Source organism: Xiphophorus maculatus, chromosome 8 (assembly GCF_002775205.1).
Source record: "Xiphophorus maculatus strain JP 163 A chromosome 8, X_maculatus-5.0-male, whole genome shotgun sequence".
Classification (NCBI taxonomy): domain Eukaryota; kingdom Metazoa; phylum Chordata; class Actinopteri; order Cyprinodontiformes; family Poeciliidae; genus Xiphophorus; species Xiphophorus maculatus.
Genome location: NC_036450.1, coordinates 22,143,006 through 22,160,967, shown reverse-complemented (window position 1 = coordinate 22,160,967; position 17,962 = coordinate 22,143,006). Strand labels below are relative to the sequence as shown.

The 17,962-nt window shown below is 38.4% G+C and overlaps 1 protein-coding gene across 3 annotated transcripts in view; it reads right to left on the bottom strand.

Moving 5' to 3' along the window:
- Nucleotides 1-17,962, bottom strand: part of LOC102221672 (netrin receptor UNC5D-like) — a 222,100-nt gene that overhangs the window by 75,692 nt on the left and 128,446 nt on the right. For all 3 annotated transcript variants that reach the window (XM_023338523.1, XM_023338524.1, XM_023338525.1), the window contains exon 3: nucleotides 77-220. In XM_023338523.1, coding sequence (XP_023194291.1) covers nucleotides 77-220 — 144 coding nt within the window. The remainder of the gene's footprint in view (nucleotides 1-76; nucleotides 221-17,962) is intronic.

Here is a 17,962-nt window from a genome sequence, read left to right as displayed (position 1 = left end):
AAAAAGATTTCAGAGAAACACTGATTTCAGAGACAGTCGGGTCAACGTGGAATCAAAGGGAGATGACGTCGCTTACAGGCGATGCGGACGCTTGCCTTGCGGCTCTTGGAGGTCCCCAGGTGACTCCAGGCGACGCACAAACACCAGTAGTCCTCGGGGCCGTGGAAGTCCTCCACCTGCTGACGCGACACGTTGATCATCACTTCGCGGATCTTCAGCCCTGCGGACCAAAGGAACGATGGCTCAGATTAGCTTTCATTACGTCTGCGGGTCGATGAGTCAGGGAGACGGAAATGTGCGGAGACAGGGTGATGAGTCAATTTCAAATCTGATAAGATTATCAGCGGTAAACAGATCTGCCATTTGTCAGGAGCAAAGGGAGGAGAGGCTGGCTTGTCAAGGCGTATCAATTTCTGGGAATTTGTTTGGATGACATTTTTAACCTGCATTCTAAGTTCATATGGCGAAAATTCATGGAGGAGTTTGCTTCGTTTCTGACAATTAAATTCTTTGCTGTTGTTGGTCTTATAAAGCTTTGTTGTCCAGAAAATGTGGATTTTTCTTGGTGCTGGATAGATTTTACTGTGTAGGGTTTCAAATCTTCCACTCCCTGCACACCGCAGGATATTTATTTTGAAGTGGCAATAACTAATTTCCGGGAAATGCATTATTGGGTAAAGGAGCAGATCAGCTTCTCATTGTTGTGAGCGAGAGCATGATCAATCATCTTTTTTCTTTGTAAAGATCTCAAAAAGACCACAATTCACGATGTGGGGAAAGAAAAACAAAACGGCTCGACTGAGAGCTGCTTCTGTACACAAACGCTTTCTATAACCGTCAAATCCTTTCAATTTCGCCAGCCGAACTTTGACCTGAAGTCACACGGGTCATCTGCTAATATCCGCATTATTGTCTGTGATGTGGCCTGTAATGAGCCAGGCATGAGAGGGACATTTTCTAAGAGAATTAAAAAGGAATTTGAAAAGCCGGGGATTTCAATAATGCCAGTCTATGTACAAAGCATGACAGGATTGGGCCATTAATGTGTTGTATAATAGGGGCTGTTCCACTGGTGTCCAGGAAAATTGCAGCCTCCAACAGAAGCCTGTGATTCTCTGACTAGCCCTGCAGAATCCGGCGTTTTCAGGCAGCCAAGTTGAACAGATTTTTAATACGGTGCTATGGAGTTATGAATAGCTAATGTTTAGTGTCTGGTGTCCAAACTCATCACTCCCCGGAGAATGCAATTAGGGCTGCACAGTGGAGGGATGGAGAGGGGGGTTGGATGGAGTGGATGGAGGGGTGAAAACAACAAATGCCCACCAGAATGTGGTGTTCTATAGTGTGGGCGGCATGTCTGGTGTGTTACCACTGAAAACAGACAAAATCATTCCTATTACATATTGTGTTTTCCAGCCACATAGTGGTATCTATGGCACAAACAAGTAACTATGTCACCTTCAGGTGTTATAAAAATGTTGTATATATCAAATGTGACTTAAATTTTTTTTTTGACTTTTTTGACTAATTTGACGCTTTGAAATTGCGACAGTCTCTTTAAGAAACTCCCGTTCTCTCTGAAACTCCACCTTCAGGAAGTCATCACAACATGGCTCCTCTTTTAACCCTTTAATGTTTTGACCAGTGAGAAGTAGTTTGCATCATGAGCCCAGCACATGTGCAGTTCCACCAGGTGTTTGCTAATTGCTACTGGCTAAAATTTCTCACTTGTGCTAAAATTTGAGAGTTGTAGCATAGTAAAGTCAGAAAAACTTGACAAAAATCAAAATCAGCATGTAATTTACTTGTGTTGTTTTTATCTTTGGGTCTATAAATAAACTGAGTTAACTCGACTTGACAGCACCCCGAATTGTTTTTTTGTTCAAACATGGAACTGCTTCCTCCTTTTTTGAGTAGAGACAAATTCTGCCTGACAGAATCTGTTCTCACCCCTGATCTAAGGAGTAGATTAGCATTACAACAAATACGACGTTATGATTTAATAATAGTCTCATGTTGCTTTAATATTTCCTTCAAGTAAAAGACTGTAGTCTCAGCTGACTTGCAGATACTGAGGGTGTGATGCTCAAACATCTTAAGTTTAACCCAACTCAAGGATTTTCTGTTCTTGCTGCAGGGTTTAATCAATGTGCTTCAGGTAATAATTGTTGTTTTTTTCTTTTTATCATCGGCATTATGCTGCCTGTACGTTTTCAAGTATGGCTGCCGTGTAATTAAATTTCTCTTAGCAGTGTTTGAAGTGTCAAACACAGCTGGCAAATAAAGTAGAACACAAAGCGTGATTGTTTAACCGGTTGTTGTTTTTTTCCATATGCAACTATAACATTGACATACATTTCAATAAAACTGTAAAACAACCATCTGAGCTTGAGCAGATAGTTACAATGCAGCATGTAAAATAATATAGATTATATAACAGTAGTAATTACTCTTTCAGGTAGAAACAGGCCTTTGTAGACAGGTTGCAGAATTTCATAATCATGGTTTGACTCCTAAAGATCGTCTTCCTGTTGGAAGGTCCATTTTTGTTTTATGCCTTGGCTTATTTGATCTTTCACAATCAATATTAGGACACAGAAAGAGTATTTCACCCAGCAGCAGATTCAAGAGAAAGTCATATTTCAAATTATTACACAATCACCACCAAGCCTTACAGGTAGTGTTGTAAGAAATCTGCATTAAATATGTATGCTGTTGTGGATGAAAGGCTGTCTTTGTCTTTTACCCACAGTCCATTTTTGAGTCAATATACTCCTAAAGCTAACACAGACCATCCTCCTTGTAGTCAAATTACACTGGAGTACAAAAATATTTCTTTGGAAGTTGTCTATGTTTTTTCAACTTAATTAGGACTATTTGCACTGCTGAATCCAAACATGACTTCAATTTTTCCTCAGTCAGGTCAGGATTTTATTCTAATTTGATTCAGAGAAATCTGATCTTCTGACTAAATTGATGACATTTTTGTGACATTATCAGTTCATTTCTCATCCTCAAAAATGAGAAAAAGATTGTTTTCTAACAGTGTATTGATTGAATGTTACAAACTTGGATTTCTGTAAATTGAATAATAAACACTGAGAAGGGTAAGTAGGTGTAAATTGAACATTACGTCTTCATTGTGTAAAATTCTCCGTCTCTTCTATGTCCTGATGGAGTCTCTGCTCCTGATCATCACCCATTGATCCCAGACTCTCAGGAACCTGATCCAGTTGTAAGAACAAGTGATGCATTTTGATGCTCATGTTGCATCCATAGTTCAGAAAGTTGACCCGATTGAGCAAAACCAATGTGATTTGTTTGGATTCGGCACATCAAAATGACCCTAGAAAACAACTGAAAAACACCAGACAATGTTTTGGGTGTTCGCCTGTGTAACTAGTTTACATTTTTATGTAATAGTTCTCAAAAACTTTCGCAGAGCTGGTTCTGTCTTAGTTTTGTGATGCCCACACACGTCAAAAGCAAAATTATCAACATTTTCCAAGATGAACAAGTGTTTGCCTTTTTAAATATACTAAAAAAAACCTTCATCACTGGGATGGATGAACATTTTCGTGACACTGTTATAGCATGCCATTAATGGGAATATACAAATTATTTGCTCGAAAACCTCCTTCTAACTAGGGCTTTCCAGGGTTTTTCTTGTTCCTCAAACTCAGACACAAGCTGTCGAGCAAAATGCCCATCTCCTATCGGGAGCAACTTAGGGTTCGCTTTTGCCAAAAGACAGCCTGGCATATGGCTGTGAAAGGTGAACAAACTGCATCACCGCTCGAGTAACATCTGGCCCGTGGGGATTATGAACCGGGGATAAATCAATCTAAAAGAATTAGCAAAAGTGCCGATGCTTAGGAATTACACGACAAAAACAAATTCCCGCACTAAATTGTAGCCAACTTAACAAATCCTGTTCAGCAGCACGTTGTTCCAGCAGCTGTTCCGGGTTCGATGGAAATGGCGGCCCCTTGTAGTTTACTCCTTAATCACCTGGACCTGCACTTGTAGAGGAGCAGTCGCTCCACAGGCTTTTCTCATCATGTCGTACATTGCAAGCAGCAGCTTAGACATGGGCAGGGATTAAATGAAAACTATTAAAGTGAAATGAAAGGTTATCTGAGGGAGCCTAATGAAGTAATGAAATGTTCTCTGAAGACACTGTAATCCTCTGCACTGAGTTACTAATATTATGTACAATAAAAGCCCTCCTCTGTCTGCTTCTCCTTGCCACGGCAACAAATTAGTCATAATCAACATGCCTGATTAAATGAGAGCACAGCAGATTTAACTTTGGGGAAATAAAAAACATAAGATTGGTTTCTAGGAAGGGGGAAACTAATCAGAAAATGGGATTTTCCTCTATGTCAGAGTGCCAACTGTTGCTCAAAATTTGCATGAGCAATATGAAAGTATTTCTTAATTTTTTTAATCTGTTATCTCCCTATTGTATTCAGAAACAACACAGTAGAAGTCTAGAAGTCTGCCAAACAAGCAAAACATGACAAATTAATAAACAGGACCAAATGTAGCTTTGACAAATTTGTCACTAAATATGGGTTTGGCAAACAGATTGCAAGGCTTTTTAGTGACTTCTTCTTTAGTCATAAGGACTTTCCTCATGAGGTTTGTAAAGTGATTCTTCTTCAATCTCATTAACTCAAAGTGATCAGCCAAAAACACACTGATTTAGATTTTTTCTTATTCATGAGTCCCTCTGACTCCACATACTCCAATATGCAAGCACAACAGTCTGCCGACTCCAGGAAGTACTAATATCTAATCTATGTGAGAACTAATCTGCACCTGCATCCTCTTACAGTGTCGCTCTTCCACATTGAGGTTGAAACTGATGGTGAATGTATTGAAACCTCCCACATTTAAAGAAACGCGGTAACACTTTATTTGAAGGGCTGTGCATAAGACTGATATGACACTGCCATAAATATGACATAACACCTGTTATGAACATAAAGGAGTCTTTATGAATGTTCATGACTGTTGTCATGAATTATCATTGGGTAAATATTGACACTTTTAATGCAAAGTGGCTTTAATAGTTACATTAAAAGTCCATTAAAAGTGACACCTTTGCATTATTTGGTACATTAATACACTTTAATGCAAAGTTGGCACTTTTAATTGACTTTTAATGCAACTACTAAAGCCACTTTTCATTAAAAGTGTCATTATTTACCCAATGACACTTCATGACCACAGTCATAAACATTCATAAAGACTCTTTCATGTTCATGACGGGTTTTATGTCATATTTATGATAGTGTCACGTCAGTCTTATGCACATGCCTTCAAATAAAGTGTTTCCAAAAACGCTTCCAGATTGTTGACAAAACACCTCAGTAAAGTTAGGAGACCTGTAGTAGTAGCTTTGTGGTAAGGCTTAGACAGAAACTGGAAAAAAACTATGGGTGGATAGACATAAATAAAACAGGCTCTTCCACATTTGCCCTGATCAAGCTGTATTCAAATGGTCACTGAGATGATTTAAAACGTAGGGCAGATGTTGGGTTCTTTCACACCAGGATGGTTCAGTGGACTTTACCCTATAGGGCGGAAAGTGTCAAAAATTTTCCAACCTTCTTTAGGTTCAGTTCACATTTACGATGAACTCTTAAAATTAGACTAAAGCACCAGGATACAGCTTCAACTGCTAGCTAGGAGCGCTATTACAAGAAGCTGCCTAGTAAGAGACCATGAGCTAACCAACATGTTGAATGCAGCAGTAAGGTAAAAGAGTCTGTGACGTGTTCCTATGGTTACGCTGTCGCAGAACAAGGTACCGCAAAGATTTCAGAGTTTTGAGATCAAAACTATGTTTGAATGTCATTTGTCATTTCCTCCCTCGGGTTCACTTTCTTTCTTTCTTTCTGTTCACGGGATAGTTTGTTCTTGCATTACCCACTAACAGAGAACCACTCCACGGTTCATCTGAATGCAAAGCACAACCTACATTTTCAGGTGGCCCAGATTTTGCTTGTTTTGGCTCCGCCAGAGATTGGATATGCTTTCACACCTTCCCAAATAAAGCAGGATATCTGAGGAAAGCAACTCCAGACTGTTGAAAGCGACAAATTCAGAATGAAGGAAAAGATATAGAGATTTGGTGTAGACAGTATTTCAATTCACATGCAAAATGAAAATAAGATCCCATATTATACACATATTATACAATAAAAAAACATGTCAAGGGAGGAAGCAAAGACGTCGGTATAATATCAAATGGTGTACAGATTTTTTCAGAACAGTGATTAGATTTCAGCTGCATGGTTGCTAATAAATCTCAGTCATACCAGAATGTGAGCTTTTTAAAATCATATAATTTCTTTTTATACGTTGAAGAAATGCCTGTTTTTAACACTGCTCATGCACTTTTATGTTGTGCTGTATACTACAAATGCCTGGCTGCAAAACAAATTTCCCCCTTGGGGTACAATGAAGGAACTGAACTGCACTGAAATGCCTAAAGGAAAACAAACGAAGACCAAAAAAAAAAAAAATCACAAAACTTCTTCTGTACTGGTCTTGGTCTGCAGATAAAATTCTGCTGTTTTATGATAATAACCTCCATAATTGCACAATCACAATATTTCACTCTCTCCTTTCCCTGTCAACGTCCAGGAAGCATACATCAACAAACGTCAGGCTACGTTATGATCAATGTCAAATTGCAACATGCAGCTTTCAATTTCCAGACACTGCTGTGCGAGTCTGATGCCACGCTGATGGATGGATTTTCTTTAACATTATTTAAATACAGATGGATTCTGTAACATTAGTTGCAGTGATGAAAACGATAACTTCCGTTGCAAAGATAGCTGGAATGTCCAAATTTAAGTGAGGATTTTCAAAACAAATATCACTCTTCAATCACTATTAAAAAACAGGGACTGTATCACATAAGATATCATAGTTCATTTGAACACTTTAAATATGACTTTTTTAATTTCAAAAACTGCTTTACCACAGGTTCTTCAGCATGTCCTCAGTGGAGCACAGCCCTGATTCTACACACCAGAAATCCCCCAAATATGGTGAATATATGCAGTAACCTCCCAGGATATTGGACTCAAAAAACATATGTCTTGTCTGACATGTTAAAGTCCCTGTGAATATGAACTACTATTAAACATTCAAAAATGCATTGAAGTAGTCAATATCGACTTTTAAGAAAATATGGATCTTTAAATATTGATTATTTTTTGCTGTCTTAAAACTTGAGCATGATTATATGAAGAGTGAGAACAGCTGCAGTCATCAGATAGTCTAGTTATTTTCAAATGGTTGATATTTTTGGTTCTACTGACTCTACGGGACACAATTATAAATTTTACAATCCAATTTATAAATGGAAGTTGATTGGTTGATCAACTCCTCATGGCATCTCCTATCAGGGAACAGATTTCTCAGATTCGGGTCAGAGAGGACCTGGCGATCTTTCGGGTTCGTCTGTGTTAAATGTAATTTTGTTTGAACTATCAGCTTCGCTTTGTTCATCCATTTATGCTTAAAATAAATGGACATACCAAGATATTGTTTCAATACTTCGAAACCTTGGACTTATACATAGTGTCACTATTTTTTATTTTTTGGCTTGGTCATTCATACTACTAATTAAATGTGACCGCAATCAGACTTCTGTGGGGACGAAGAGGAACACAGGCATCACACAGTAGTTTACAGAAGTAATAAATGTATACTGCCATATATGAACGGATTTTAAAATTGTTGAGCAATGGAAAGCAACAGTTTGGTCACAAAACTAAGGAAGCCGACTGCAACTTCTGTAGAGAAGTCTGTTTGGATGGTGTGATTGTGATGTGATGCACTTCACAAGCTTTTTTTAAGATTGTTTACATCCGGATTTACCGTGTCTGGCTTCTTTTAATAAAGAATTATGATGCACACATTATGACAATGACATGAAAGTTGCATAAAATGCAACATGACCTTTCTGACTGCAGATGCCTGGAAAACTATAAAACTGTACACTGAAATGTTTTTTAAATGTATTGGTTTAACGCAAACCCCAATAATTCCCTAAGACATAGTTCGAGTTTATGAAAGTGGATAGTTTATGAAACCTAGCATAACAGACCATGCTATATTGTTTTCATTTGAAGAAGAAAAAGGTTACAAAAATGGTTTGTGTTTTCTCACAATGAGATTTTCATCTTTGATAGTGAAATTAAAGACATCATGAGTACAAGCGCGTTGGTACCAAAGTCACTTCTGGGTCAAAATACAATGACACAAAGAGAGCTGAAGAAAGGTTCCTGCTTTTGAAGGTAAACAATGGAGCAAAACCCAAAGAACAGCTCGACTCCCAGGTTCCTTCGCTTTTTGGTGGAGATCAAAGAACCCCGGCCTTTTTTTTTTTTTTCCAAGCAACCCAAAAGGACACTCGGTGACAGCGTGCTGGAGTGATGATCCAATAGCTGCTTGGCCCTGCTGCTGTTAATGGACACTTTTCTGCATTCAAGAATGAAAACATCGATTCGGCTCCCTCCACGAGTTTCTCCCTCGTCGCTTGTTTATTTTCTTCCACCTCTTTTTCTCCCCTGCCTTCCCTTTAGGCTCATTACAGTTCTTCATGATGGAGCACCGCAAAGCCTTGACAGCAAACCTCAAGGTGGAGTGGGTTCCACTTGCTCATTCAATCATGTCTTTTCATGTGTCTCTATAAAAGAGTCCAAAAAGAGAAATATAGAGAGGCTGATGTTCTCTTATCATCTTATGCTACTCTCTGTTTCTTTTCCCTTTGCCTCTCCCTGGTCTTTCTCCCTCCCAGCTCTGGCCCATTGTTTTTTTTTTTGCCTTGGCTCACTGGATGAAGAGGGCCTGAGAGAGCCGAGCGTTGCCAGCTACAAGTGGCTTGATCCGATCCTCTGTCTTGGTCCGGCCCAGCTCGGTCATGTCTGTCTCTTCGCCACGTTTAACTCCACAGCAGAGGAGTGGGATTGTGTTTGTTTGAGGGATCCTCACGAGGCGGATGACCACATAACGGGTGACACGGCGTGGGCAGCCGGGTTGCAGCGGATGGATGTAGCTTTCGGAGAGGGTCTGTCCGATGTGAACCCAGCTTTAGGAAAATGTTTGTGAGATGTGACACTGTGCTGTGTGTGTGTGTGTGTGTGTGTGAGAGAGAGAGAGCGTTGGCCGGGGGCCAGACACAGATGAGCCCTCCTAGACAAGCGTAGCATGCTCCCAGCAACATCATCAGTCTGGTCCCAGCTGTGTTTATCATGTTAAATCCCAGTACCGAAGAAGGCGTGGTGCTCCACACAAAAAAAACCCTAAAAAATCATGATAATTCGACCATTAAACTGCTACAAGTTCTCATCCGAGGCTTTCTCCTCAGCTGGCTTGTTTATGTTTTTCTAAAAGCGGCATGTTTGCCTATTAGGGCGTACTTGTGCATATGCAAGTAGCTTTTACTCAGTGGGCCACTTAATTTATTTCATTTCCATTTCTCTAACTAACAGTTTGTGACACGGATCCCTCGGGGGCATCTCAATTCTCCCCGACTGGTTTTCACCTCTCTCTTTTCCCCTCTGTGCTGCGAGTTCAAGCAGAGTTGATGATATCTCGCAGAGTTCGAGGATCAGAATACACATCGTTTGATGGGCCATCAACAGGAATAGACATCCACACTTCCTCTACCCACCCTGCATTCACACGCTTACCTCAATCACTATCTCCTTATCTCTAAAATCTACTGGAGCTTGATCTCTTCCTCCGTCTCGAGACAACCGACGTGGTATCGTTTTCGGCCTCTCTTTCACTCCTCCATCAACTTCTGTTTCCAATGTCCTCTTTCTCCTATTATTCCCCCTTTCTCTTATCTCTCCATCAGGGTATCAACCGTCCAGCCGGAGCCTAGAGGCGCAGATATCCCCTCTGTCCCACCACCCTTCCTCTCTCCTTTTCTTTCCGTCTGCCCTTTGATAATCTCTTGAGATGTATCACTCATTTCCATCTTTTAGCCCTCTTGCAGTACTATCTCCTGGTGTGAGTCGCAGCGAGAAATACGCTGCCGGGATGTTTTTGTTTTTGTGGATATTTCGGAAGGCCTTCCAACAATCCAGAGCTAACTGATTGATTCAGTCTTTAAGTACTTATCCCTGGGATAATTCGAAGGAGCGAGTTGTTTTCCTGAAGAGAGGGCTGAATCAGTATAGTGATAAGTCAATAGGATATCTGGCTCAGCCTCTTTCCAAAAGGCTTGGATAATTGCAAAAACCCACAGCCTTAGAAATGTAGCTGTACTGAATTTGAATATGCCCTGCACAGCCCAGTAACAACCTTTCCTGCCAGAAAATTTACAAATCGACAGCATCTACTTATTCTGTTATCTATATTTAAAAGCTTTTCAACTTTCATGGCAACTAAATCGAATAAAACTCCAGACAACTGCAGAAAATTCAATTTAAATTAGATTCAATTTATGTGCACACCAAAAATGTCTATTGATGCATATTTAACACTTACCCTTACCACTATTTAGTAGGCGGAGTTATGTTCAGTTAAAGTTTCTTATAATACAGATTATTAAAAAAATAAATTCAGGTAATAACAGGTCAACACAGGGTGAAAACACTGGAGAAAGTCGTATTGTTATATAAAAATCCACTTTATTCTGCTTCAGCATATGGCTGCCAACATGAAACAGCACAAAATTTGACCAGAGTGCTGGTAGGCACATGGTTACCCGTGGATTTGCTTAAGAATGTACATATAATTAAAGTACAATAAAATATTTGTCATTTGCATTTTATGCTGACTCACTCTTACATTATGCACATAACAATGCGTTGTTAACAAGGGGCTCCTAAAGTGATTTTTCTTTTCTTTTATTTGAAAAGGGGGAAAGCACTTCTATTGCCAAATATTTTTCACACAAGGTCAAGATAAATAGATGTTGTTAAATATGTAAATGTTTTTCGTATGGCAGCAGTGAAGCTGTGAAGAAATGTCTTGATGACTCCATATTGCTTTGCGTGCTGATTTGATTTTCCTGGTTGTTATAAATGATACCTTGGGGACAAATATGAAGATAGTATCAATTTCATGTTTTTTTTTAAAGCTCAAAAGATTACATTTCTTTTGGTAATACAGCACATTTCATTCATCCCTCTCCTTTCTGCTCTCTCTCCATCTTTTAATGATCAGAATCAGCTTTTTTGGATAAGCTTAAGCACAGAAACAAGAAATTTGATTTCGGTTCGACTGTCTCTCTGGTGGCTCATTTCTGCAATTAGAGCTCTGTAGTGCCGGCATGAAGGTAAAGGTTTAAACAGTTTGTGATGTTAGAGTCTGTTTTCTGTTTTCTAATCTTAAACCTGTACACAAATCTCATCGCCACACATAAATACAGTGAGCCCTCGCTATAACGCGGTTCACCTTTCGCGGTCTCGCTGCTTCACGGATTTGCATCGTGCATTGTGTTCTGCATTCTGATTGGCTAAACAGTCTCTCCGCTTCTTCTCTACCTGTGTGTCAACAACGTTGCGGTTTAATATGTACATGTACGTAAAACAGCTTGCCAGATTTAAGTTTGCAAATTCTCTTGCAATTTCAAGAATCTTTTTGCCCAGAAGAAAAAACAGCGACAACAGCTACCGATAACGATGTTCTTCTCTCGAAAAAACACACCTGCACTGCGGGCTTTAGAAGAACAAACCGCTACAGAGCGGAGTCAGGATGCAGCAGCTCGGTCAGAAGAGCAGTGAAATACAAGTGAGTCACTATTTGTCCTACTGTATTTTTTTTTCATAATAATTTTTCATTTTCTCCCGTTCTAATCCAATGACTCTGGTCGCTGTGGGGCGGTGCTGATCTCCGCAATTTGAAGCCTTCACTTTGTATTGATGATTAAAATTATTATTTTACAGTACAGTAGTTATTTGTAAAAAAAAAAAAAAAAAAGTTTATACAGTACTTATTTTTGTTAAACAAATGGTTGGGCCTGTAAAAAGGTTTTGTTCTTTGGTTTCAATGTATTATGGAGTATTTCATTGTATAATAATTGTAAAAAAATAAAGGTTACTACTTGACGGATTTTGCCTATCACGGGTTCTTTTTGGAACGTAACCCTGGCAAAAAACAAGGGTTCACTGTAAAGGATAGTTAGCAACATAATATAAATAGTGGTGCAGAATTGCCTTTCTCTGAATGTGACACTGCAGCATGGACAGTGATCACCAGCTAAACCAGCATGAGTCATTCAGCAGAATGTGTGTCATCACTCTGAAATACCATATTTATTGCAAAAAAAATAAAAAATACCCAAGTGGCAATGTGTAACAACACAATGATCACATTACATAATCTCACTCTATGCCATGCAGACATTGCTTTTGTGGTCATGAAAATGTACCAGCCATCAAACTCACCTTTGCATGTTTTCAGATTCTAAAAAAATATCTGAGCACTTTGGGTCAAATATTTAAGTTCCAGTACCTGATAATTAATTTTGAAAACGAAAAAGGACAGTTTCATGAGAAAGGTAAAATGATGCTATAAAAATGCGTGCATCAAAAACTGTTTCATTAAGCCAACCATCATGGTATGAAACAGGGAAGTGTGTTACTGCAAAAGCCTCGCTAGGATTTGAGTGGGTAGTAAGAGTATTGCTGGTGGTAGCTTGGCTGACTTTGGTACAATTCAGAGGAAATTTTTGAATAAACTATTCAGGAGATACTTAATTAACTACAATGTAGAGCTAACAGGCTGAGCAAAAAAGATGAGTAGTTTATGCAGAAGTAGTTTTGCCTCAAACAGATATTACTAAAAAGAAATGCGTTGTAGAGAACATTTTAACAACCATACTTAACTTGAAGGTGGGAATAATGCTAAACTCAACATACCCATGTTCTGGTTGGAGACTGGAAACTGGAAATTCAAGCTAACAACAGCATGAGTCTGCACTTTATGCAAACACCAAGTTCATAAATAGAGGTAGTATAGAGCTATCTGTGCAAGAGACTCAATTCATCCAACCATCATTTGTAAATGTACCATTTAAGATCAGGGCTGTTAAGAAATTATTTACCAGGATGAAACTTGGCTCATGTGATTAGTAGCACTATATCAGGATAACATGGCAATGTTGTTTTGTTTTTGTTTTGTGGAAGCAAACCAACAATTTTGTCCTCGATTGACCGTCTTATACCTTTCCAAATGCAATTGTGCAAACTCTTTTTCTACGAATGCCCATTCCTCAGGCAGATTTATTTCACAAAGGATAGATTTCCAACTTCAAACTGTGGAAGCTCAAATCTTAATGGCTTTAGGTTGAGCACATCAGGACACAGCAGCCTCTGACTTCCCGCTGCTGCAGCCAAAATCCCACCTCATTCACCTGATTCCTCTGAGATCCGATAATAGTCCAAACTAAGCTACTATAGGCTCTAAGGATAGATCAAGGCTGATTCTACTTAAAACTCTCTTTCCTCTCTCTCTCTATTTCTCTCTGTCTCAGTCTATTAATCCACTTGTGGTGATATTTGTTCCAGCTATTTTGGCTGAATTGGCTGAATTATCAGTAGAGACACTGGGGGCGGAGATGGTCAGAGAGTCTGCTGCAGTACATCAAACTCTCCGGGGTAAATATTTGCACAATAAGAAGTGTATTTCTGTCTTAATAATAATCACTAAACGTGTTTTCAAGCAGAGTTTGTAGGAAGGGTGAAGTATTTTAAAATCAATTTCAATGAGAGGGTGCTTACAAGTTGCTTCGTTTGCATGAGAGTATTTTCTAGAGCTCGGAGTGCCGGGTTTTCCACCTCCGTCCATAATTCATGTTACATTTCACATGAAGTCACTGGATACAGTTAACATTAAACAAGAAAGTTTGATTTAGGTTTATGTAGCAGCCTGCATTACTGTCAGTCCTGATTTTTCAGAAGTTTTAAACTTCCTGCAAGGCCACTTGCCGCTGGCAATACTTTAGTGTATGCATTACAGAGTTACTCGTCCAAGACAGTTGTAAACACACAGAGGAAAACTGCAACAAGCACCATTAGGACAAAAACAGCAGTTTAAACTGAGCAAGATAATGGAAACAAATTACTATTTTACTTTGCCATTAATAGAATTTATAAAACACAAAATATGTTTTAGCTTTAATGTTGTTTCTCAGCCACGAGTCTCACAGAACTCTACAGTAAAACATGGAAGGCTGATTTCTTTTTTGTTTTACAAAACTGCGAATTTAGAACTGCAGCACTTAGCACTTATCAAATTGCAATACAGTGTTTACAGCAATAAACCGGTTTTTTAAACCTCTTAAGCAAATAGAAATCTGGAAAGTTTGCCTTGCATTGGTAATCAGCCCACAGTTCAAAAAGTCAATGCTTTCTTTCGCTGCACTTAAATCTGAAAGACTTTTAATGTGTGGTTCAATTATCTTTGACCATAAACAGACTAAAACTTTTGCCCATTACTCTACCTTTCAAAACAGCCTAAGCTTGACGTGACAAAATGAAATTTTTTTTAAAATAAATCAAGGGGCTGTAACAAAACACCTAAATTGAAAGTATTTATATCGTATTAGCATTATGCTGCTTTCTGTGAAAATAAATTTAAAAGAAAAAAAACATGTCACAGAAATCTGTTCATAGTAAACTAAATTTGCCCTCTGATGGACTGAGGACTTATCCTAAGTTTTTATCCGAATGGATAAAAAAGATGCTAACACAAGAGAAATTGAGGCGTTGCTAAAAGCTAATCATGAATTGAGCAATACAAAACATTTTCTTCAGGATCAAATTTGTAACTTGGAAATAAACATTGTTTTTAGTTTAACAGAATATCTCGTGTTGTTTTTCCATTCATTATCAAAACTAATTCAAGCAGTTTAAGAAGAAGTCTTTATGTCCAGCTAGCATGTTTAGCTAATGTCAAAGTGAAATTTGAAGAGGACATCTCTGGACTATAATAGTTTCTGTACAAGTGTGATGCAATATTTTGGCTGATTCTGGTCAAATCTAAAAAACAAAACAAACAAACATGCGGGATAAATTTGCATTTAATCAAACTCGGTCTAAAATGGGAAGTATTGATTAACGCCACTGTGAAAAGGAACATGTTCATATTGATTCATTCAAGTCCAAACAGGAATGAGTGGCTGCAGAGTAACTGCAGACTTTTTCCCATACATAGAGGAACTAAATTAAATCTGTCATTATGTCAGTTCAGGAGACACACTGTTGACTCACATCACACCAAGACCTCACGCTGAAAAACTCACACAATTACAGGTTCCAACTGTTCTTCATTTTGTTCCTCCATTTTTAAATTATTGTTCGTAACTAAAATAATAATAATAAAAAGAGTTAGCAGTGGGTGAATTTACTAATTCTTCAGTCTGTTTTTTTGTTAAGCAAAAGTCTCAACTGTTTCTGAATTATTGTTGTACAACAAAACTGGCAGGGCAGCTGTGTTGCTTTTATGGGGCATAAATATTTCAGTGATCCAAATTAAACAAATTCCAGTATTAGACACCAAGAGTATGACAGAAATTCATACATTTACACAGAAACTACAGTAATAGTCTTAAATTAGAATATACATTTTGGTCAGTCTTGTTAGATAGCTTTAACATGGAGTTTATGTTACGTCTCCATTTCGCTCTTCTTTTATTAAAACCTTAATTTATCCAGGTGGGTCGATTCAAAACCAATTGTCAAACAATACGATAAAGACCTGGCCGAGATTTGGACATTTGTGCTTTCGCCATTGACATATTTCTGTCCTAAAACTGCACATGTGAGTTGTTTTCACTCCATAATTATGAAAACTCCAATCTGTGAAGAAATAAAAAACAAAACAAAACAGTTTTTCAATTTTAAGAGACCTAAAGGGGCCGATAAATTCAGAACAAAAATAAAACACAACGGTAGTGTAGAGACAATTAGATGATTCAAACAAATCTTTGCAATATGATGGCAAAAGTGACGTAAGTTTAGCTCACCATGTTCGATAATGTGCCTTAAAATGTCACACCATCTGCCTTCAGTAACTGGTTGATGCTCATTATTTTCCCGTCAATAAACTCTCATTTCATTCAGACAGCATTGTTGTCTTTGCAAAACAAACTCCTGGCTCTGCTCTTATTGAGCTGTTTTAAAATGCCACACTGATCGCCACATTTGTTTAAAAAGATGGGAGTAGTAATGAGAGTTTCTGGAAAAGTTGAATGTTTTTATCACGGCCCACTGTCATGTAGCTTAGTTTAGATCTTTACTTTTTAATTATCCAGGTAATACCTTTTTGTATCATTTTACAATATCTGTTTTATACGAAGGTCATTCCCACATATGATGTGAAATGCGGGCACATGATTTAGTCCAGCTGTGGGGAATAAATAATAATAAAAAAAATCTAACCATTGGTGTGTGTGTGTTTAACATCTAGCTAACTTGAGATCTGTTGAGCTTTAGGTGGATTGAGTGGCTTAGAGTAGCAGAGCTGTGAGGTGGTGAAACAGTTATTAACAGGGCTAAAACAGATCCACATCAACAGATCAGTGTGGTTTTCCCAACCTGAAGGCAAACAGCTACCCTTTATGCACCAAAACTGGTAACTTTTCTTTTTTTTGTAGGCTTAAACTTCCTCATTTGAGTTGTTTTTTCAATCCAAAAAAGTGGAATAGATCATTTTCTCAAAAATCTAAACATTTCTGAAAGCAAGTTAAAACTAAAAGTTTTAGAAACATTTTACTAAAGAGGAGCTGGAAACTCTTTGACTTTGGTGTCGACCTGGTGGAAACACAGGAATCAGAGGTAGGATTACCCATAGCTTCCTATCTTTTATCCATAAAGATTGCACTTGCCTCAATGGACAATGGACTTCCTGTGTGTGTTTTGGACAAAATTGTGTAACTTTGAAACCTGACTTTAAGAGGCACAAAATAGAGCCATCAGCCACAGGATATTTCATGCCACTTAAGCCTCAGTTCATACCCACCAAAGGTACATTTTGTACTGTGGTTAGAGTTATTTGGGGTTAATTGCAGAGCCTATTCTGTCACATTTCACAGGAATCAAATGGCCCATTAATGCCTCTTTGTCCACTGAGCGGTACGACATGGGTTGATGCAGTTCGGTATGCTATTTTATGGTCGAGCGTTTTAAGGAGTGTTACCATTACCAGTTAGCCTCTCACAGAGTAGGCGGAGTTAAACCCAAATAGCTAACGTAGCGTCATACTAGTGGATCAAGAAACGTGACGCATGTGCCTCGTTGTGGTCATAATAAATGTAGTTTTTCTCTCCCCAGTAAACGAACTGTTTCATGTGATGACAGTAGCTCCACCATAACCGTAGCATACCATTGTCCTTTGAGCCTACAGTTCAAGGGAACTCAGGAAACTTGTGGTAAGAATTGGTTGTATGGGAGACATTTTACAACTGAAACAACAAAATGTACCGAAGCGCATTGACCCATGCTATGCCGCTCAGTGGAATATAGATGCCGCAATATAATATGCAGTACACGCTTTCATCCATTGTCTATACTTGCTTATTCTTGTAAGGCTGGATGGCACAAGTATCAGAGTTCAGTTCACCTAACATAAAAATTATTTTGTAACGTGGGGAAAGTGGGAGTACGCATCTCATACATGCACAGAGAGAACATGCAAACTCCATGCAAAAAGACTCTCGTCTAGTATTTAAGATAAAGGATATTTTCGCTGCAAAGTAACAGTGACAAAAACTATCCCAAATGCAGCCCACTGTCTAGTTTATTATTCTATAAAATACTTATCTTTAAAGAAAAATAAGCTGGCACACGGTTGTTTATTTATGGATATGAAATGGACAAAGGAAAGCATAAAATGGCAATGCAACGTACTCTGAATTGTTTCCTTTGACTAACGGAAGGTTATTTAAGTTCGGGACATTTTAAAAGTGAACTGGCTG